Here is a 24,231-nt window from a genome sequence, read left to right as displayed (position 1 = left end):
GGCGTGTCCAAATAGGTAGGTAAGGAGTTAGACTGGTATAACTAAATAGGATAAGTGGGTAATTCTACAGGAAAGTAACATAAAGGAACCTGCCTATACTCCAGATAATTAAAATGTCTAAACATGAGAGTAATTTATTTCCTATCATCGAAAAAGGTTAGAAAAAGGGACTATATACAAATAGGTAAATACCTATCAAAGTTTCAAAAGCATAAGGTGAGATCGTAACCTCTTTTAGGTGATAGGTATTTATTCGATTATAAAATATTATTCATAGGAATAATTACGATGTTAGACACATTATAAATTTGAATCGTTTACTCGATTATCTAAATTTCTAAGAGCTAATAAAATATCATACCTGATATATCTAATTATTAGTTTCTAAACCTGACATTACCTTGACAATTTTGATTTAATAAACTAAGACGGAGTCAATTTCCATGACTATATAGTAGCCCTATCTAAGAAGAATTTTCCCTAAATTCACACCATTATCTAGGCGTGTGCCTAAGCACCGCCATTACTGGCTTACGTGACACAGGTCTACTCTTCCATAATTAAAACCGATTCAATCGAATTAAAACACGAAATCATTATCGAAAATTCAAACAAACTTAACACTCGAAACTAATTCATTTTATTCTTACTCGAAACATTATTAGAAAAATAAAAACATGAAAAGCAAAAGGATTAATTACAACGCGATCGCGTAACACTTCAAAACGTACGTACTAATCAACATTCAAATTATTATTGATACCTACTACGTTAGGTAGGACTTACCTAACGTCCATAAGTTCAACTTTTCCCCACTCTCATCACTTAAGCCCAGAATCCTTGAACAATATGTAGATAGGTTAATCTACCCAAAAAAATTCAGGCAAATTAACATGACCTATGCTACAGTACATATAATAAGGATAATATGTTGAAAATAAGTCTTTAAAGCATAACTAAGTAATAATCATACATTACAACACCTTGGTCAAATAATTATGATTAACACTTAATTAATAAATAGTAAATGTATCTCACCATTCACTAGAACACTGTACGTTTTTTTCTGTCTCTTTCAGTGGTCCTCCTAATATTAAGGGCGTCAACAGAACTTGACTAAACAAAACACATGTAACACTGTGTAATTTGTCGATGTCCGGATACATCTCAAATTACCAAAAAAAAAGTCATATTTATCGATCATCGGATCAATTAAATATTAAAAGTGTTAGCTTCAAGACTAGGCAATGGACTCCCAAAGGTATAGGTTTTGCGGTTGCTCCAAAATCAAGATCCTAGTTTGGAGCTTTTAAACGGTCCGATCCGGCCATTCGGTTCTGCATTTTTTGTCTTTGTATAGGTCGGTCTGGTCCAGTCTTGACCAGAAATTTTCATCGCGGTCATGAGTCAGCTCAGGTCCAAAAAATGGTCTTCATTTTTTAGAAAGAAAAAAGCTTCCCAACACATAAGATGAGTTGAAAAATGGGATTTTTACTTTCAAAACAATAAAACTTTGAAAGAAATTAAGTCACAATGGAAATTTAGTTAGAATAGGCATCTAAAATGACATTATAAATTTGAAAAATTGGACATAACTGAGGTCCAAACCGCAGTCGTTGGTCCAATTTTTTAGAAAGGTCTTCGGTCTCGATCTATGTCCCTGTTATTTTTTCTGAAAAGGGTCATCTGTTCGGTTAATATTTACATATCTACATTTTTTTTAGAGGTCCAAGGTCTGGTCTGGTGTGGTCCGGTCCACTTGGTCTTGTGTGCATTTTTGGATCCGTTCGCGGTCATCGGTCCGGTTTTTTGGTCCGGTCTGACAAGCCTGCGTTATATAGACATAGATCTTCTTCTTCTATACAACGATCCTGTAGTCCTTTGACGCGCGCCACTTGTCGGGAAAAGTCAATGACCTGACGTTATTCTATTTATAGATTCACACATTACCAAATATTTTCAATATGGGGGTTCATAATATAAGTACTACCATACCAGGTGGTGGCCATCGCTGCACTATGACAACCTTTTGATGCTTTTTCGAAATATTTAATTTTCAAGATGGGGTTTTTTAATAGAAAGGGAGTACCCCCTCTCCCAAATTTGTGCAAAACTTTGAAAAAAAAATATCTGGGGCATGTGATGTAGGTATTGAATTGTATGTTTTTGGTAACGCAGAACACAAATATGACGTCAAATTTTCAAATAGATCCGATATATGGCCCCCATCAGCACATCCCCAAAGGGGGGTAATAGTTTAAAAAAGTGTTTTCATTCGTGTGACACCTAAAATAGTATATTTTTGATATCGCTGAACACGAATATAATTTTGAAAAGTTGAACTACTACGCAAATTTCTTGTAATATTTGGCAACAAAATTTGAATTTTTTACAATTTTTTGGAAAAAACAGACTTTTGAAATTTCAAAAAAGACACTTTTTGGAAAAAAGTTTAATTTTGTTATCAATTTATTTAAAAAGCGAGCACTTTGGTAAATTTGGGAGAGGGGAGGATATAGACCAAAAAAGTCAGTGGCGTAGCCAAGATTTTCTCAAGGAGCGGGCAAAACCAAATTTTTAGGCATGAAAAATCGAAGTTATGAAAAATTTTTGAAAAAATGGGTCCAAGAAACAAAAAAACGTCCATTTTTTGTGTTTTATTTTAAATTTTCGTTCACAAAGATTTTTGGATACCTATTTGTGATGAAAAAAATGAATGAGACTAGAAATCTTTGATAAAGAAAGTTGGACTTTCACAATTTGCTAGAAAAGTAAGAATTTCTGTCAATTTTTGACTAGTGTAATTTTAGCAAAAAGTTAAAAAAATTAAAAAAACAATAAAACGATTTTTTCGGAAAATTTTTACCAAAAAAGCGAAATTCGAACAATTTTTGGAAGAAGATAAGACTGTGTAATTTTTTGCAAAAATGTGACAATTTTCAGCAAAAAGCAACACCGCGACAATTTTTGTAAAAAACAGGATTTTTTTGAAAATTATCGGCGAAAAAGTGATTTTGAGAAAAAGTGAGACTGACAATTTTTCGAAAAACGAGAATTTTTGTCAATTTTCGGCAACAAGCAAGACTTGGACTATTTTACCAAAAAGTAGAACTTTTTGAGAATTATTGGCAAAAAAAGCATGCTGTTTGCCTATTTCTGGCAAAAAAAAACAAGATCTTTTGGTAATTCTTGAAAAAAAAACGTAAGACTTTCACAATTTTGTAAAAAAACGAGAATTTTTAAATCAAAATGATGAAATGAATGAAAATAAATTAAATTTAAGTAAGAAAATGAATAGAATGGATTTAATTTGAAATAAATCGGATTAAATTAAAATGAACCAACTCAAATTTAAGTGATTTAAAGTAGAAAATGAATCTAAATGTAGGTAAATATTAAATTCAACTAAAAAGAAAAATTTTAAATCGATTTCAAACGAACCAAATTAAAAGATTGAAAATTACAGTGCATTGAAATGATTTAAAATAGATTACCTAAGTTCTAAGTTGAAACAAGTAAGTAGGTAAAATGAAAATCACACCAATTGTACCTACTCGATTGAATCACTAAAATTAGTAAATATAACTTTTGGTTATTTTTTTGTTTTTTTAAATTTTGGTTACTCATTAAGTTTAAATTTTTTTGATGATTACTTTTTATAATTTTTTTTATATTTATATAATTAATTTGATATATAATTTAAAATATTTTATTTATATTTTATTTAATTATAATAATTTAATAATATTGAATAATATAATTTAAAGGTACTAATTTTCAAAAACTCAATTTTTCCATCATCTCTGTTACTTACTTACGAGTACTTTTATTTTTTTTATTTATTCATTTTTTTTTTTACAGAAAATTTGTACGAGCTCTGTTAAGATGAAATGAATTGATTCAAAGTAAATTTAATCTCATGAGTGTAACATTAAATTCGCTACTTACCTATAAAATTTAATTTTATATTTCACTGAATTGAAATTCTTATTCCATTTTTCAAGCATCTCGCACTACATGGATTTGTGCATTTATCCCCTTTGGTTAGATACTGAGACAATACCCATCATTTCGAAAATCGCCAAATCCCTCCATTGACCCGAGTAATTCAATAAATCAATCAGTTGTCATGTAGAGAGCAGTAAATCTTTATTTATTTAATATTATCATTGTTTTTAATTACAATTCAGCTATAGCAAAATAATAATTAATTTATTCTTGTTTTGTGTGTTTTTTTTTCAGATACCTACCCACTTCACGAAAACAATTCATCGTACAATAAAGCAATAGTACCTCTATAAAATAAACAAACAACTCGAACGAGCATTTTGCACCGCTGACAGGCCTACTGCAATGAGAATTGAAACAATATGGCAAAAATTTGCACCATCTTTGATATCTTACCTACCATTCGACATCGAGGGAGAGTTCGATTGGTATTGGGAAAAGACCACCGTATACAATGCAGTCTGTTTATTGTACCGTTAATATGTACGAGACGTCTCTAAAGTGGACCCTTTTCCTGCTCGATCGTCGATATATTTACATCTCGAGACTCGATGGTTGAGTCGCGTTTAATTTGAACGAGAAGGAAGGATCAAGTAGCAAAGACATGAAGAGCCTCTCACTATACAATAAGGACCACCTTATGCGAAGGTACGAGTATATTAATTAGGTACCGCACGTTTTACGAGTAACTCAATGTACGAATATTTTTTTTTTAGCGTGCTAAATTCGCGCCAATTATTATCAATTCTACGCGTGGAATTTCATATTTTTAACGGACTCGTAGGCGATTTGTTGCAACTAGGGGGGCTGTATAAGTGTATAAGCGCATTGTTTCCAACAGGACTTATAGCTTGAAGGGAAAATAATAACGGAGATGGTGCGGTAAAAGTAACCGTGAAATTCAACGAGAGTAGATTTTCATCGAAGGATGTGTTTCTTAATTTTTTATCACTGCGAGAAACGAGAATGCTTACTTATTTGGTATTACATATTGTATCCGCGTGTCATTGAAATTAAATGCTAATTTTGATGGAAAAATTAACGAAAATTGAAAAGCGGTAAGAAACGCATTAATAATAGGAACGTAGCACCTTTTTAAAAAATGGTTTCAAGGTCGGTTGAGAGGGTGAAATGTGTGCCTGGGTTGGTTGCTTGCTGGTGATGTAAGTGATGAGAGAAAATATATTATTTTATTCAAAGTGTAATAATATTTTTTATTTTACGATGAACGTTCGGATATGAGTTGAGTAAGAAAAATTGATTGCAAAATTGTGAAATTGATATCTAGTTTTTTATCGATTATTTTTCCAAATAAACGTACTTTCCCCACACCGTCCACCCAAAAATATACATCTATTGTAAATTTTAAAAAAAAATCATTTAAATGTATAGAATAAAATTTAATGTACAAATAATATTTAACATTAATTTAGGAGTTTCTTACTCTTTACTCTTCAGTTGTAAAAATTGTACATATTTTTTCCCCTCTACAGGTAGCTGCACTTCAACCATGATAAGAAACGTCTAGTGGACCTTGAATTCTACGGAAAAGACATGGTTTTCGAGAATTTTTTCATGAAGTTCGAATACGTAATAAAATTTCAAAAAAAAATATAAATGAAGAAGGTCAGGACTAGAAAATATCGAGAGCAGACTACGAAAACTCGTCTCCTCACTGTACTGTCTCTCCCAAAGTGTACCACACGAGTTGAAAAAGGCTATGGACTTGTGTAGAATTTGGATGATTTGACAGTCGACAACCGATCGATCGTGGAGAACTGGAGATTTGAAGAAAGATGTCGAATAAGTTGCCTAAGCAGTTGGTGTAAAGGAGCGTGCCATGCCTCAATTCGTCGGGTTATTTTGCATAGGCTGGTCTCACATGTTTTATGACATCAATTACCTAATCAATTATTATCGATCTGTTTGCTGATGAAAATCATCGGTCCATTTCTGAGCTAAAATTTGAGTCTAGTTTTTTTTTTTTTTTTTTTTTTTTTGTTAGGAAAATACCTTTTTGTGACTTATTTGACTAATTTAAAAATGGTTTTTCCTCAAAAATTACCAAAAAGTCTCACATTGTTGTTAAAAATTACTAAAAGTTTCACTTTTTTAGCCGAAAAGTTCTCAAAATTGATGCTGTTTAGTAAAAAATTCCAAAAAGTCTCAATTGTTTTCAAAAATTGTTTATAGTGTCGCTAAATTGCCCAAAATTTCTCAAAAAAGCTCTGCAGTTTTTGTTTAAATTGTTACTTTTCATGTCAAAAATTTACAAAAAGTCTCGGTTTTAGAAAAAAAAAAAAAAATTACCCGAAAACCTCGCTTGTTTGATAGATACAAATTGAGAAAAAATCACGTAAAAAAAATAATGATGAAAATTTCCAAATAGCTCTACTTCTTGCTCAAATTGTCAAATCTTGTTTTTTTTTAAACAAAGTGAGAGGATCCCTCCGCAAGTTTTTAAAATTTTTGGACTTATTAAAAGAAGCTATTTTGCTGACTTTTTTGGAACTTGAATTACAAAAATTGACTTCTGATGATAGAAAAAAAAAAAACAATAATAATTTTTGAAAAATTGGGCTCTCGCTTCGCTCAGGCCAGTTTGCTTTTTTTTCGAAATTGTAATTTCTAAAAAACCATCATTCAAATTAAGTATTCTGAACTTTTGAAACCAAAAAAATCAAACCCCTCACATAAAAAAAACATTAAGTACTTACCTACTTTTTCACCTATCAAAATACGAATTTTTAAAGATCTTTTTGCCTTCAGTTCGTTCAGATCAGTTTGCTTTTCTTTTTCGAAGTTCTAATTTCTAAAGAACCATGTTTTCGACTATCAAAATAGGAATTTCTATGAATTTTTTTGTTCTAGGTTGTGGTATAAGTCGAGAAATGCCTTCATAGATTTGGTAGGCTAGACTTTCGACATTTGATTTGATGATCTGTTCAAAGTTAGAGTCAGGAGTGTGGGAAAAATTGAGCTTTCGGACGTTAGGTAGGGTCTACCCAACATATAGGGTGGTTAATGTGGTTATTTTTTTGAGTAGAATAGACGTAAGTTTTATAGTTGTGTGTGTTCGCGTTTTAGAATTAATCTTTTTCCTTCTTTCATGTAATTTTTCGAATGTTTCGATTCAATTAGAATGACTTAATTTTCGAGTAATTGTTTTATTAATTTTCGATACTGATTTCACGTTTTAATTCGAATGAATCGAGTGTAATCAAAATGGAAGAATAAGCCAATTTTGCATATTATGCCAATAATGGCGGTGCCCAGAGGCACACACCTAGGTAATGATGTGAATTTAGGTTCGGATTTCCTGATCGAGTCTACAAGATAGTCTAGGTTACAGACTGAGATTGATTTTAAAATGAAAATTGTCAAGATTGTATTGTCAAGGATTTGGAAATCAATAATTATATAAATCAGGTACGATTTGAAAATAGGCTTTTTTAATTATTACATAGTCGAGGTAACGACTCCAGTTAAAATATGTCTTACATTTTTTCATTAGATATTCTCTGAATAAACCCTCGGACTAATTTATTTCTCTTTTACAAAATAAAAAAATCCATGTTTAAGGCTTTTAAAAATATTGAACAGAAGAAACAAATTTCTTTCATACTCGGCGAAATTGGTATTTTTTTCTCATTTCAGTGGGCAAATTTTCGGTTGCACAACCTCCTCTCCATCCTCAAAAAATCTTCTGAAAATAAGTGTAGTTCATGTACTTTGTTGCAAAAACCTGCAAAAATTTCATTTATTTCTAAAGTTAAAAGTCTTGACTTTTTATCAGAAATTGCGAAAAAGTGTCTTTCTTTTTGCCAATAATTCCCCCCTCACCCCCCCCCCCCCCCCGCCTAAAATAATCAAGGATGCTTTTTGGTGATTATTGACAAAATTCACGTTTCTCGCTTTTTAACAAAATTCCGAAGTAAAAAAAAATTTTATCTTGAAAAAAAAATCAAGAGAAGTTGAGTGTAGGTAGAAAGTGAAAATATAAACTGCCAGTAAGCCTTTTCCTTTTGCTAAAAATAGGTATTGTCGAGCTCAAAGTCTCACTTTTAGCTTTTTATAGTCCCAAAAATTTTCACAAAAATTTCACGTTGTTGTTTAAAAATTAAAATTGCCCAAAAGTCTATCCTTTTTTTTAACAAAAAGTTGAAAAATTGGTCCTACTTTTTAAAATTAATAACCTACTTTGGCTAATTTTTAGTTTGGGCTAAGTATTTTTTTCTACGTGAAAATAATGTTTTGCTCGCGTTTCACAATGATTAAACAAGCTAGGTCGCAGGCGACCTGGCAATAGGTTCCCGTAAACGTGAAAACGTGATACCATGAAAAAAATTTTAAAAACGCCTTTCTAAATCTATTATGTAGGTAATTATGAGTACTACTTTTGATAAACACGATGAAATGTCATTTCATAACGTTTCATAATGAGAAATTGAAAATGTTGGAAAATGGCCTTGCTTTTAAAAGTGAAACAAAAAAACAAAAACAAGCAATAAACGGAATGAGGGGGTTTTGTTTTTGTTTTTTTCGTTGTTCGGAAATGTGTTTCTAAAAAAAATATTGAATTATTAGGTACTTCTAGGTACTTAATTTCATAATTTGTGATTGGGAATATTCAAATTGTTTTCCAAATTATTTGGGCCTGCATTTTGGCCGATTTTCTTGTCACAATCGTTTACAAAAATGTTGACAAAAAACGAATATTATTTGGGGTTCAAGTTCATGAGAATTTTTTGAATAATTATTAGATTGGTTGAATGAATACAAAATAATTAGATATTATAATTTGTCGTTGTCGAAAATTCGAATCGTTGAATATTAGCAAGGTACCACAATATATCATTCATCTTTTGTTGGTGCTACTAAAAAAAAAAAAATCAAAACTTCGAAAGCAAAAATTTTAAAAATTTGGGTCCGCATTGTGACAGCTTTCTCACAAGATATTTTTTCAAATGTTAAATGGGAAACGATTATTCACAATTTCTAAACAGAAGTTCTCATTCAACTTATTGCATAATTACTTTCAGCTCGAGTTCGTTAAAAATAAAATGTTATAGTCATTCTTTTCAAATTTGTATCCTCACCTTGATTCTTTAGTCTAGAATATTTTCAAAATTTCACATTGTACATGAATAAAAAACAGAAAATATCGTAATCGAAATGAAGTGTACAAAAAAAAACAAGCAATATTTGTGTTCAATTGATATTTTTGTACTGACGTTCTCATTCCATTTCCATTTATGATGTACTTGCTGCTAAAAAAAAATTAAAATTAAAATCGTATGTTGTATCTTTACGCAACGCTAGACAGCGCTAGTATCGAGGTGTGGAAAAACTGAAAAACTGAGGGTTCCCCGAGGCGAGGCTCGGGGAACCCTAAAAAAATTGATAAGATACCTACCTACCTACTTAAAATTAAAAAAGATATCACTATTCCTACTTCAATTCTGTCTTGAATTTAACTAGACGAGAACGTAGCTTTCAAAGGTGAATCATGCGGTTCAAATTTGAGCTGGATATGCGAGTATGAGAGCTCCTTTACAGTTATCCTTATTTAGGGCAGGAAAAGTCTTACAGTCTTGCAAAACCAACTCCTTATCAAAACAGAGCATGACCTCCGTTAAGAACTTCTTATTACTCTGCTTAAAAGGAAAATGAGAATGTTTTATAATAATTTTACGAGTTACCCACGTAAAGTATCTACCCAATCTATAAATAGGAGTTTAATTTACTTTGCATGATAACCGCGGAGACTTTTTGAAATGGTTCACAAAACAATCTACGATGTCGTCTTTCCGATATAATAGCAAATCATTCGGGCGAATATTACAATCGTTTAACGCTTTTGTCACATCGTACTCTTTATACAATTCCAAAGTCCGTTGAAAATATTTCAGTTGACTGCTCAGAGGCTTGAGTTGTAAGGCACAAGTTCCATGTTTCGACCATTCATGCTCCCACAATTGGGAATTGTTCCAACAGCTCTTCTTGGTTGGCCAATATTCCTCCATTAGATTTCGAATTGGTTCTAGTTCAGTGTGGTTGAACGGTGATGAAGGACAGTAGTAGCTTATCTGTTGTTTATGATTTCCAAGATTTTGATGCGGCCTGTTATTTAGTAAAAACATGAGGTGTAATTATTATAGGTATGAATTAGGTAGATACTGACACTCAATATAAGTAGGCACAATATGTAAGGCCTAAACGGGCTACACTCACCAAAATCCATGTATTATCCAGTTGTCTTCTGACAAATCACACTTATGAGCACAATTTCTTTCCTTTTTGAACGAACTGCAAATTGAAATGGGCCATGTCACCGCCAATACCAAATAATCGACCTCGAAGGTTTCGTGTTTATAGCTCAAGTACTTTATAACGCGTATTGCTAAAAGTGTCACTACCAATCCCCAAAATACATATAATGCAAAGGAGTTTTCTTTGTCTACGAACGAATTCATTTACATTATCACCTATAAGTAAGTTAATTATTATGCAACTAATTAGATACGTAGGTATTTTAAGCATGTGAGATATCAAATGATAAATTAGGTATAAAGATACCTAGGTACATATATGAAAAGAAACTGAGCCTAAGCTATATGCACTTACAGCAATTAGACATCTTGAAATTTTTGAATGTGAAACTGGTTCCTTGTGAAAATCTACAACACTTCGAATTTAATGAAAGTTACATACTACTGCTGTTATAATTTTCACATTAAAAATCATTCTTTGGTTTAGGTTCGTCGCTTCCGTGAACACGTGATTAGGTTTCCAATCATCGACACGTAGGCGCGCGTCAAGTTTTCTCCGTCTCCGCCTCTCACCACATTGTTTTGTTAATCACCAAAAAAGATGAAGTTTCTGTAAAACATAAAAAAAAAACATTGCTTTTTCACCTACCTATCAAAATATGTACAAATTTTCGAATGTTTTTGCACTTGTTCGTTTGGACCTGTCGTCACCTTAAAGGCAACGGCGTGTATGTCCAAAAAAGCACTTTTTGAGTAAGAGCAATTTTAAACTTTGAATGTTGATTATTAAGTAATAAGGTGATATCAAGCGATGAAATTTTGAACTTTTTTTGCTGAACTAACTCAGAGTAATATGTCTGGACCACTTTTGAGAAAAACGATGTTTATTGTGCAGTAAAATCAACTTTTCGCACCTCGGGAGTAATAAGGTCACATCTCAAAAAAAATTGATTTTGATGTTTTTGCATTTTTGGGGTTTGTATGACCCCCCCCCCCCCCCTCAACCAAAAATTACACTTTGAGTTGGGTACATTATCTAGATCTTGTAAAAAACGTAAATGGCCTAACTCAAAATCTCAACAACATTGCAAGTTGTTTGGAGTTATGAGGGTACATCTCAAAAAACTCCACCTTTTTTGAGCAAATTTCGTACATACAAAGTGTTAACAAACAGTTTTGATTGTTTTGAATGTTTGCCAGTTAGAAATAGTCACAAGGAGTGCATTTTTTATTGGTTTGTACCAAATGGAAAATTTTTTTAAATTGATCACTTTCCAGAAAAATGAATTTGCACATATCATGAAATTTTAGTTTTTTGAGAAAAACTCAAAAACTAAGCACTCTAGAAAAAAACTAACGACATTGTGTCGATTGAAATTTTGATTCTCTACAACTTTGCTATCATGAAATTTTTTGGACGCTTCCTTTCGCCTCCACGTCAACTTTAATGAACGGTTATAACTAGGGCTAGGATTTTTATGATAATGCTTTTTTTTTTGTGGCTAAACCCTATACGGCATAAATATATTTTCTTTGCGTTTCATCCCATTCTGAGGCGAATGGTGAAAGTTGATAGTGCTTTTTTTTGCTTTTTTTGGGTGTAAATGCTTTAAAATGCTTATTTGGGGCCAAAAAGGCAGAAATTTTGCTTTTTTGATGCTTTTTTTCGTCGATAGCGCTTTTTTTGGTAAGAAATTGGTAAAATTGAAGAAATTATTTCCAAAAATACAAAAATTTATCAACTTTTTGCACATTTTTGAAAAAAAAAATTGTTGAAAAAAGATAAGTTTAAAAAAACAAGGGAGGAAAAACTGAAAAATAACAAATTCAGTTTTCATTTTTCAATTTTTTTTTTTATTTTATTTTCTTTTCTAATTTTTAGTCTCAGTTTTTTTCTTTTTTTTCATTTTCTTCTTTTCGTTCATTTTGGTTCAAGTTGTACATATATTTAAGGGAGGTATCTTGCTGGGTTTGAAAAAACCTTCATTTTGATACGTAACATGGTAGGATTTGATAGCGCTTGTTTTTGCTTTTTTCTTACATTTGAAGAGTGATATTCCAAAACTCGCTTTGTTCATTTTTATCAAAGTTGGGTTTTCAGTGGTACCTGGTAGATGATATTAACTCACATTCCTACATCATCAACCTACCAAAATGAGGTGTTAAACTCACCTAAATAGCCAATTCACTAAAAATTTAAAAAAAAATAATGTTCCAAAACGCGTTTTGTCCATTTTTATTGAAATTTTTTTCAGCAGTATTTAGTGGATGAAATGTATACCTACACTCCTACATCATAAATCCACCCAAATAAAGTGCTAAACTCGCCTAAAAAGCCAATTTACCCGTTTAAAGTGAAACTGTTTTTCCTCTCTCCTGAAAAGTTGTGAAAATGGACAAAGCGAGTTTTGGAATATCACTCTTCAATTTTTTACTGCTTTTTTATAGCGCTTAAAACGTGTTTGATAGCGCTTAAAAATCCTAGCCGTAGTTATAACTCAAAATGTTTTCCAAACATTGAAATTTTGGGTGCATTTCCCCGTACCCCCCCCCCATTTTGGGAGGGGCGGTAAAAACCACCTAGAAGGATAGTGCTAGGTTAGTACTGGTTAGTGCACGTATTGCCGATGTTAGGGCACGCCCCCTTCACCCTCATTTTTTAAAAAATATGTGGGGGGTACAGGGAAACGTGGTACCCCCCCATTCGCGGAAGGGGGTTAAAAACCACCTAGAAGGATAGTGCTGGGTTAGTGCTGGATAGTGCACGCATTCCCGGCGTTAGTGCACGCCCCCTTCACCCTCATTTTTTAAAAAATATGTGGGGGGGTACAGGGAAATGCTGTACCCCCCCCCCATTCACGGAAGGAGGTTAAAAACCACGTAGAAGGATAGTGCTAGGTTAGTGCTGGATAGTGCACGCATCCCCAACGTTAGTGCACACGTTCTTCACCCCTTCACCCCCTTTTTTTAAAAAAATTTGTGGGGGTACGGAGAAATGATTTACAAAAAAAGGGGAAGAACGTTGTTGAAAGGGTTAAAACCCACATAGTTCGATTCAGTTTCGTTAGTGCTGGTTAGTGCACACACTTATACAATTATTCCCCCTCCCCCTCCCTTAATATTAATTAAATGAATAATTTTACACCCTATAGTCCAGTAAAATGAGCATCGAATAGGGAAAATCAAAGTGGCAAGCTGATTTTCGGTATATTGGTCCATTTTGATGTCCTGAAAACGAATCCGAGGTGTCCCCCACTGTACCGAGTGAGTCCCCCCCCCCCAAATCGGGTGTTTGGCCAAAATCTCGAATAGTACATCTATTGACTCTAGCGCAAAAATGGTTTTACAAAATGTTCTTCTACTTGTACGTCAAATTTTCCATCACATGAGCCATTGATCAATTTTCCGGTCCCAAGGGGGGTGGACTTACGGCGCATCGAACATAGGGGGGTTTGTGAAAGCTTCATAACGTTGATAGTTAATCATCATTAAATCGATTATACTGTTGTGTTACCAGGCGAATTATTTGACTCCTGTTACGAGATGTATTTTTTAAGTGTTTCAATGACTTTTCAATCCCTCCCCAAGCGGATTTTCACACACTTTTTCGCAATATGTGATTTTGTGTCTTCGCTGAATACTCATCTCCTCTCCTCACACTTCCTCAAATTTTTCTAAAAGTCCCGATTCTGTAACATTAAACTAAAAATTCCCTTTTGGTACATTTTTTTTAATAAAGGCGTTCTCATAGCAGTCTTGCTTTAAAAAAAAGCATTTTCCTCACGAACTTCTAAAAGTTTGGAGGGGAGGAGTGGGATAGGAAATCACTGTAATCCTAATCTGCACACTTCATACTTTCGGTTTTATGTGAAACAAACAAACTTTGGAGACTCTCATTTCTCAAGACTTGAGTGAACTTGAACTTTGAAGCAAATCTGATTGTGGAATTTTAGAAGAATTACATAAGGGATTCCAAATCAGTGATAAAATTTGAAAACTTCAACTTGAAATTGGACTTTCAGGCAAACATATTAAAGTTGAAATCTAAAACTGAAAAAAAAAAAATATTGCGAATACTTTTTTTTAGATTTTGTGTGTTTATAATAAATTTATAATTACCTAATTTCACAGTTTTGCGCTGCCTATTACGATTGAATTGGAAATTTCATTGTGAGAACGAGAAGGTAGGTAGGTAATAGGTATTCAATGATTTAGGTTCACCCCCCGCCCCTTCAGGGGTGAGAAATATGAAGGAAGGTCCGTTTTATGGCAAATTACATGAATTAGAACAGAACAATTGCACAATTTTTCCAATTTGACCCATATTAAAGAAGATGGATAGGAAAAAGTTGCAGGGGGCTTGGGACCCACAAAGAGGGAAAATTCATTACTCTACGTTAAAATGGGTGTTTGCTGTTTGAAACTGGTATTAACATTCCATTCGACATTTTTACATTTTTTCGTACATTTCAATTCACTTCACGTACGTTATATGGGCAAATAACTAAATGGTGAGGGGCAGGTGGGAGGGGTGACACTGGTAGTCCGCTCTGTACCTCAAAAAAAAACAAAGTGAATCACCATCATGCCATTTTTGAATGATTAAAAATATTACGATCAATATTAACTATCAACGTTATGAAGCTATCCCAAACCCGCCTATGTTCGATGCGCCGTAAGTCCACCCCCCTTGGGACTGGAAAATTGATCAATGGCTCATGTGATGGAAAATTTGACGTACAAGTAGAAGAACATTTTGTAAAACCATTTTTGCGCTAGAGTCAATAGATGTACTATTCGAGATTTTGGCCAAACACCCGATTTTGGGGGGGGGGAGCTCACTCGGTACAGTGGGGGACACCTCGGATTCGTTTTCAGGACATCAAAATGGACTAATATACCGAAAATCAGCTTGCCACTTTGATTTTCCCTATTCGATGCTCATTTTACTGGACCATAGGGTGTGAAATTATTTATTTAATATTGGTGGAGGGAGGGGGAGGGGGAATAATTGTATAAGTGTGTGCACTAACCAGCACTAACGAAACTGAATCGAACTATGTGGGTTTTAACCCTTTCAACAACGTTCTTCCCCTTTTTTTGTAAATCATTTCTCCGTACCCCCACAAATTTTTTTTAAAAAAGGGGGTGAAGGGGTGAAGAACGTGTGCACTAACGTTGGGGATGCGTGCACTATCCAGCACTAACCTAGCACTATCCTTCTACGTGGTTTTTAACCTCCTTCCATGAATGGGGGGGGGGGTACAGCATTTCCCTGTACCCCCCCACATATTTTTTAAAAAATGAGGGTGAAGGGGGCGTGCACTAACGCCGGGAATGCGTGCACTATCCAGCACTAACCCAGCACTATCCTTCTAGGTGGTTTTTAACCCCCTTCCGCGAATGGGGGGGGGGTACCACGTTTCCCTGTACCCCCCAAATATATTTTAAAAAATGAGGGTGAAGGGGGCGTGCACTAACATCGGCGATACGTGCACTAACCAGCACTATAGCACTATCCTTCTAGGTGGTTTTTACCGCCCCTCCCAAAATGGGAGGGTACGGGGAAATCTACCCTGAAATTTTTCCTCTTTAAGATTTTATTTTTCAAAGTGTTCTCATGCTAAATGAAGGTAGGATACCAGATCTTTAAAATGAGGTGCTATTCATTCCTTACAATTAATTATAAGTTGATAAAAATAATGAATCAAGTTTAAAAAGAAAAAAAAATCACTCTCCTGTAAAATTTCACTTTTTTGAGATGTGACCTTATTACTCCCGAGGTGCGTTTTATTTGTGAAAGATGGACATACTCATTATTATTTTGAGTATGTCCATGATGTCAATAGGTAATTAACGAGTATGTCCATATTTCATGAATGAAAATTAATCAACTGTGCAATAAAACAGTCCCTATTTTAACGAGTAGTTCCACACATATAGTGTAGTTCCAAAAAATCATGTGCATGTTGAAAAAAAAATTGTGCAGTTCCAAATTTAAAAAAAAAATCACTGCTATCAACTGAACGCAAAAAAACTAATTTGGAACCAATGTAACGTCAGTCTGAAAGGTATACCTACTGTAAAAACTACACAATATTGCCTACTTACCTACCTAATACACAAAAACTTGATGTTGAACAACTTAATCAAACAAAATTTTACACTGGTTTCGTGTTATGGACATACTCATGGACATACTCGCTTTTCGCAAATAAGTTGGACATACTCCAACCAAAAAATAATTTTAGTTTTAATTTTTGATAATTTTCCCGTCTAATTAGGAATATTGTTGTGACACCATTAGGTTTGTCTCAGCCTCAGCTTTCCAGTGATACCAAAACCTCAAAATTGAAAATTTTGGACATACACGCCGTTGCCTTTAAGGTGACGCTGTATACTTTTTTTTTAATTTTAAATTTTAAATTTCTAAAAAAGTCGTTATTCAAACTCTAAATTTTAATCCGAAAAAATCGAACTCTTCACTTGAAGCACATTGTGTTTTATTCACCCATCAAAATTTAAAATAATTTTCGAAAGCTGTTGCCCTCGCTACATTCGAGCTAATTTATTTATATTTTACAAAATGAAAAATTGTATTTCGAGGCTTTTAAAAATTGAACAGGGAAAACAAAAATAATTTTTTATACGAGTAAGTCATGATAGGCTATAAGAAGATCTACCTAAATGTCAATTGTCAACTGGCAGAATTGTTTTCTCATATTTCAATTTATTCCGCAAAATTGGTATTTTTTTCTCATACCTATCAGTTGGCAAATTCTCAGTTGCACATCTTTCCCTCCTCTCAACAAAACTTCAAAACTTTTAGTTTCGTCCCTCCTACCCTTATTCTGAAGAAGAATTATGTTCAATTGGTTTTTGGACAATGAAAGAGGTAATTTTCTCAGATCTTAAAAAATATAAAATATTATGCGGGGCCCTAATTTCAACCCCCCATTGTTTTGGCAATTTCAAGGCTTTGTTTTTTGCTACAAACATGCCAAACGATCAACCAAAATCGTAAGAAATCGGCCGAAGTTTCCGGTAAAATGTTCTAAGGTACTTTATATTGAATATTGATGTGTCAAGTAATAAATATGTATGTATTTTAATGTCTTCGGACTTTGAATTTTGTGTTTTTTTACTTATTTTAAAATTTCAACACGTTTTTTGAGGGGGTTGATATTGGGGTTACTTTTTTTTTGGTAAGTGCCCAATTTTCATAATTTGTAAAAACGTTCTACATACTTTACATTCAGGTGTTATGTAATAAATAAGTATTTGTTTCAACGCCTTCAGACTTTGATGTTTTTTACTCATTTTTAGCACGTTTTTTGAGGGGGTTGATATTAGGGCCACTTTTTTTTGGTTCTCAAATTTGACACTTTTTACAAAAACGTTTGAGGATGGGAAGATCATAAATGAAAATTTGAGGGCTTGGATCTTTGGTATATTAAACTAGAAGGGCGAGAGAAATATCGAAATAAGTTTATCTACCTCTGTGAAAAGCTTTACCTACACAGTCAAATTGTAGCACTCTCTGGCATTTCATAATGTTCAAGCATTCTTGAAGAGGTCACTATCAGAGATGCTAAGTTACCGGTAATTTATAATTGGGTAACTTACCGGTAACTTACCGGTAAGTTACCGGTAATTTAAGTAACTTATAAATTTTCACTGAAATGGTTCTAAACATCAGATTTGAGATGAAGGTTACCTTGAAATTATCCATAACATCCAACAACTGACAGAAATGGGTAGGGACTTGTGTAGATGTCCCATTTTTGCGCCTTTGGGCTTGGGCAATATGAAAATTGCTGCCCCTTGCTTTCAATTACCAAAAAATTCCTAATCAGAGTGCACCAGCATTTTCTATTACAAATACAAAAAGAGAACTGAGAAGAGAACTGCATTAACCAGTTACGAGAATGAAATTAACTATTAAGGCAAAAAAAAATTATGTTTTCTCAATCTCAAGTATCTCAACACCTATCATTTCTCAAGTTCAAGTTCGAACTACAGAGCATTCAAATCAAACAAAAAAATGAACACTTTTGAAGATTTGTAATGGGTACCTATCTAGGTATTGAAGTAGTCAAGTAATACAGTGTGCTTTGTATTTGTATCAAGAGGTTCAACAAAATTAAATTTACAGCTTTATTTTACCTCACAATTCAATTCATTTTTTTTCGATTTTACAATTTATTATTTATAGGTCATCTCACAAGAAGTAGGTATGTATGTACCTACTCTCTAAATTTGAAACAGTCAAATTTCACTGTTAAGAAGGCAAAATCCAAAATGTCATCACTGAAATAAACAGTGAAAATGAAAAAGTACTGCAAAAGTCAGTTATTTAAAATTTTTACTGCTGACCAAGCTGATCACAGTAGTTTTTGACTGATCAACACAGTACCTACCTACCTAAATAAATAATAATTCATTTTTGACTGATCAGTTCAGTAAATAATTCACTTTTGAATTTTGATTCGACTGATCAGATCAGAAAATTATTTACTGAAAAATGAAAATCCAGTAAAACTATAGTTTTTAAGAAGCCAGAATGTTGTCTTACCCTACTGTTAAGTGCTATACAGTAAAATTCGACTCTTTTAAATGTAGAGAGTACAAATTGTATCAACATCGCAACCTGGAACGTACGAACCTTGTATAAAATTGGACAACTTGCCAATGTAATCAAGGAAGCCAGGAGATTAAAAATCGACGTATTAGGAATAAGCGAGACCCGATGGACTGGAAATGGCAGAAACCGGGTAGATAAGGATTACGAAATGATCTACGCTGGAAAAGACACACACGAACTAGGTGTGGGTATATTAATACATACCAGAATCAGCGATAAAATCAGTGCCATAATTCCAAAATCAGAGAGGATAATATTTGTGAAATTGGAGGTCAAGCCAAAACCAATCGTGATAATCCAAGTTTATGCGCCAACAGCAGAAAGCAGTACAGCAGAAATCAATAACTTCTACAATGACCTAGAAGAAGTAATGAATTGCTCAAAAAACAATGATGTTGTGTTTTTGATGGGAGACTTCAATGCCAAAGTCGGGAATGATCATGGTAGCCAAGTGGCAGGGAAGCACGCACTTGGAGAGCAGAATGAAAGAGGAGAAATGCTCGTAGAGCTCGCAGAAAGACACGATCTAATAATATGCAATACCTGGTTCAAACAACATGCAAGAAGATTATACACATGGGTCAGTCCTGGAGATCGAGCCAGAAACCAGATAGACTACATTCTTGTAAAAAGAAGATTCAAGAACATGGTGAAGAACTGTCATACATATCCTGGTGCTGACTGCAACACTGACCATAAGCTACTGGCTGCAAAATGCCAGATAGTCATGAAGAGCCAGAAGAAGAGCAAAGAACAATACCAACAACTTGACATTGCAAAGATCAAATCAAAGCATGTGCAGAAGAAATTCCAAGAAGAACTGGAAAAACAAAAGGAAGACAAGTTGGAAGAAGAACAAGGTATTGAAGAGAAGTGGCAAGAATGGAAGCGAAAGGTTAAAAAAGCAGCAGAAAAGTCTATTCCACTCAAAGATAAAAGAAAACACAAACCATGGATAACTCAAGAGATACTGGATCTGATGGAAGAACGAAGGAATGCAAACAGACCAAGTAGTGAATACACAGAACTAAATCACAAGATCATGGGAATGTGCAGAATGGCCAAAAATGAATGGTATGAGGAGAAGTGTCGAGAAGTAGAAGAACTGGAGAAAAGACACAACTCTAGAGAAATGCATACCAAAGTGAAGCAGATGATGGCTGCCCATAAGAAAAGGAGAAGTGGAATAGCATACATGCGAAGAAAAGACGGAAAGTATTGTGTTAACAATCAAGAAACAGAAGAGGTCTGGATCAGCTACATACAGGAACTGTATGGAGATGACACACGTCCGGCTCAAATGGAAGTTTCATCCACAGAGGAGGCACCACGAATCGAAATGTGGGAGCTGAGAAATGCGGTGAAGAGAGCCAGAAACCACAAAGCAGTGGGGGAAGATCTCATACCAGTAGACTTGATTAAACATCTAACACCTGAGTACGAAAAAGAACTGCTGAAGATGATAAATGAGATATACGATGAAGGTACACTGCCTAAGGACTTCAAAGCAGTAAATTTTGTACCAATACCGAAGAAAAATAACTCGCAAAAATGCTCTGAATATAGAACCATCGCATTAATGAGCCATGCTCTAAAGCTACTACTATCCATCATAAATGCCAGAATTGAAAAGAAGATAGACGAAAATCTAAGCGAAACACAATATGGCTTTGTAGCAAAAAAAGGGACGAGAGATGCAATTGCCCTGCTGAAAGTGATCATCCAAAGAGCACTGAATGCAAACAGGGAAATTATTGCTTGCTTCGTCGACTATGAAAAAGCATTTGATCGTGTCAACCATGAGAGGATGCTGGAGATCCTGAAGAAATACAATATCGATGACAAAGACCTGCGGATAATCAAGAACTTGTACTGGGAGCAGAGCGCAAATATCAAGTTTGGAACTGAGTACTCGGAGAATAGATGTGGTATAAAGAGAGGCGTGAGACAAGGATGCCCCCTCTCACCTAGGCTGTTCAACGTGTACGCAGAAGAAATAATGAGAGAAGCGCGAATCAAACAAATGGGATTCAAGATCAACGGCAAGAGAATAAATGAAATAAGCTACGCAGACGACAAAGTGATCCTTGCTGAAACAGAAGCGCAGATGCAGAAAATGATCAACCAAATCAACAGTGCTGGATTAAAATATGGAATGAAGATAAATGCAGGCAAGACCAAGGTGATGAGATTTACAAAAGGAGACTTCAAGGAGGTCAAAATCAACATCGGAACTCAAGAAATTGAAAATGTAAATCAGTTCAGATACCTTGGAGCACTGATAAATAATGATGGTAGAGATCATAAAGAAATTAAATCACGGATTGGAATGGCAAAAAGCGCCTTTAACAACCTAGCCAATGTGCTGGGAAATCGAACGATGAGTCTAGCTCTGAGAAAGAGAATTATGCGATGCTACGTATGGACCGTTCTGAAGTATTCCTGTGAAACATGGACCATGAGTGCAGAATGCGAGAAGAAAGTATCTGCTTTTGAGATGTGGTGCTATCGAAGGCTACTACGGATCTCATGGAAGGACTTCATCACCAACCAGGAAGTATTAGCAAGAATAGGAGAGGAGCGGAAAGTCGTAGTAGAAGATATAAAGAACAGAAAGCTAAAGTATCTAGCTCATAAAATACGAGAAAACGGTATTTTCATGCTAGCGGTACAGGGGAAAATTCAAGGAAGAACTACAAGAGGGAGGAAACGATCGGAGATGTTAACAACAAACTCACCGGCCAACTCTCCCTGTAAGACCCTGAAAGAAACTATCAGATACGCTAGAAACCGGCTGATATAGATGGAAGTATACGCTATCTCCTGTAAAGGAGCGCGACTACGACGACGACGACAAATTGTAAATTGTTGTATCTAGACAGCTACAGCAGTACGTGCAAACATCAAAAATTACCCATGTCAACATTTCTGTTGAAAATTTATAAATTACCACGGTAACTTATGGTAATTTATGTCATGGTAACTTACCGGTAACTTACCGGTAAGTTCTCGGGTAAGTTACCGCGGTAAGTTTCCATGCATCACTGGTCACTATCCCTCCTCGATCATAGATAGTGTAGTTTTGCATCATGAAAATTGCATGAGCAGAAGTCGTCATTTACAATCATGAGATTGACCTCTCCATGAATAGTTGTGGTTGAACAGCAGTTGAAAGCTTCTTACTGAAACTCAAATCCCCTAAATCTAGTAGTCATAAGCTAGACACAATCTCATGATTGTAAACAACGACTTCTGCTTGTGCACTATACTATCCATGATCGTGGAGGGGTAGTGACCTCTTCATGAATGCTTGAACATTATGAAATGCCAGAGAGTGCTGCAATTTGACTGTGTAAAGCTTTTATCAGTGGTAGATAAACCTATTTCCATATTTCTGCAGAAAAACAATCCTACTGCTAACCTTTGCAGGATGTAGTATTTGGTGACAAATATCGAGAAAGAATATCCACGGTGTGATAAATAGATTTGATGGGTGGATTGTAGATTTTTCTGAACATATGCCCCGTTAAGACGTTAAGAGCATTAATTTGTGTTCCTTTCAATTTTTGTTTCTGTCATTTCAAGCCGACTTGAGAATATTTCTGCATTGTGCTTTGCGTATTCATGCTCTGTTTTTTCGCTTTTTTTTTTCAAAACAAGTTTATCAAATTTGTAAAAAAAAAAAAAAAAAAACGCTCTGGTCCACCCTGCACACACCTTTCTTGATTTCATTTTGTGAAAGCTCATCCATCAATATGTTCATCCAAAAATGGAGCATGGGTTCCTGTATTTGTTCCCAACTTTTATGAATGTTTTCCTCCCAAAAAGGGGTGAGGTGTTCTTTTGAATTATGCTTTCACTCATTCATTGCATCTAATAAAACTACCTATATCATTCGGTTCCAAGATTGACCCAATTGGGTTCTTTGCTTCTTCGATTTTGGAGGATAATCAAATAAATAAGTCTATCATTTCCGAAGTGGCTTCAAAGGGCTTGGGGGGTGAACTGTGAGTAAAAGTGATACTTGTGATGATCTTATTCAAGAAATTGAAAGCATATTTTCATAACATCTCAGGATTTACCTGGGCCTTTAAGGGTTAAATGTAAAAAGGAATGATTTTACTTACGTTTAGCTTCGGTGAATTAAAAACATTGAGTTCCCACGTATCTTCGCAAAAACGTTTTTGGAATGGAGTAACATATACTTTTTATGTTGAATCACCACCTAGATGCATTTAATCACCTTACCTATACATATGTTAATTTTTATAAAAACTGACCATTTCATTGCACTTTCTAGTTCCGACATAAGGGAATTTTTGTAGATGCTCTATCGACGAAAAAATTACAAATACATGAAGTCATGACGAACGTGTTAATTTTATCACTGTCAGGAAATAGGTGTTCCTGCGCAAATCATTTTTATTCAGATAATAATCATGATAATTCCGGCGATGACGTAGGTACTTAGTCTGCAAGAGACGTACTGGATTCTATTCCCGAGTTCTGTAAAATATGTGAGTGATGTAAATTCATAAGTAGATATGATTTCGCAGAAGCGAGAGTGAGGTTCAAAAAATAAAGTATTTATTGATATCAAATGAGTGCCAACGCTGATTCGTTTTATTCATTTTTTTTTTTTTTCTTCATTTCAAAGCATTAAATTGAAGGTGTTTTTAAGCTGTTCTGGAGCCGTCAAGTCAAATTTCGGAAATTTTAAATTATCAGAAACTGCCACAAAAACGTGAGATTTTATTTTATCGCATTGAATAAAATTGACTCATTGTAGTGTTCTATTTTGAAAAAAAAGAAGAGGCCAGTGGACATCAAGAGGCCCTTTTTATGAGGAAATAGTCATTCAAAATGTTTTGGTGCCTTCTGTTTTGGCCATATTCACGAACACTGGTGAGAATTCAGAGAGGTTAACTTGAGTACTGAGTAGTATTCAAATTTAACCCCCTCAAATAAATAATTCATGAGCCTTTCAATTTTTAAAATTTTTTGGAATTTTTATTGAAGTTGAGAATCATTTAGATATATATATACTTGAGATCTTATTTCAATGTTGGTTAGTAGGTACATATATCTGGTACTTTTTTTCGAAATTTTCAAACTGTTGTTACTTGTTTTCACCATGAAAAAACAAGTTTTGATTTTGACAATATAGAATTACCTTTGTTCGTAATCTGATTTGTTCCCAGCTCAACCTGTTTTATAAGTAGGTAGTTATACTTAGATATTGGCGTTGTAATTCAGAGAAGATCAGAAAATCTCAAATTCAGCTTTACAGAATTAATGAAAACAAGC

General features: G+C 34.2%; 1 protein-coding gene and 1 long non-coding RNA gene across 2 annotated transcripts in view; one reads left to right on the top strand and one right to left on the bottom strand.

Annotated features, from left to right (window-relative positions):
- The window catches only part of LOC135849375 (uncharacterized), a 498,164-nt gene extending 490,973 nt beyond the window's left edge, over positions 1 to 7,191 (top strand). Inside the window, exons 6-7 of the long non-coding RNA XR_010559526.1 lie at positions 4,243 to 4,656; positions 5,502 to 7,191. This is a non-coding gene — a long non-coding RNA (uncharacterized LOC135849375). The remainder of the gene's footprint in view (positions 1 to 4,242; positions 4,657 to 5,501) is intronic.
- Positions 7,192 to 8,777: 1,586 nt separating this feature from the next.
- LOC135849374 (ribonuclease T2-like) lies at positions 8,778 to 10,578 on the bottom strand. Its single transcript, XM_065369766.1, has 3 exons — positions 10,243 to 10,578; positions 9,756 to 10,131; positions 8,778 to 9,665 (listed from the first exon to the last, which is right to left on the bottom strand). Exons 1-3 carry the CDS (start codon positions 10,482 to 10,484, stop codon positions 9,525 to 9,527), a joined length of 759 nt encoding a protein of 252 aa, XP_065225838.1. The 5' UTR covers positions 10,485 to 10,578; the 3' UTR covers positions 8,778 to 9,524.
- Positions 10,579 to 24,231: the final 13,653 nt, after the last annotated feature.

The sequence above is a fragment of the Planococcus citri genome, chromosome 5 (assembly GCF_950023065.1).
Source record: "Planococcus citri chromosome 5, ihPlaCitr1.1, whole genome shotgun sequence".
NCBI classification, from domain to species: Eukaryota; Metazoa; Arthropoda; class Insecta; order Hemiptera; family Pseudococcidae; genus Planococcus; species Planococcus citri.
This window is presented reverse-complemented; position numbering and strand designations above follow the sequence as displayed.

Bases quoted from the DNA above. Each gene is read 5' to 3' on its own strand.
- LOC135849374 (XM_065369766.1), bottom strand. From the start codon at position 10,484: ATGAATTCGTTCGTAGACAAAGAAAACTCCTTTGCATTATATGTATTT. The intron at 10,132-10,242 runs GTGAGTGTAGCC...ACTAAATAACAG, and splicing joins TGGATAATACATGGATTTTG to GCCGCATCAAAATCTTGGAA. The intron at 9,666-9,755 runs GTAAATTAAACT...TTTCCTTTTAAG, and splicing joins CTCCGCGGTTATCATGCAAA to CAGAGTAATAAGAAGTTCTT.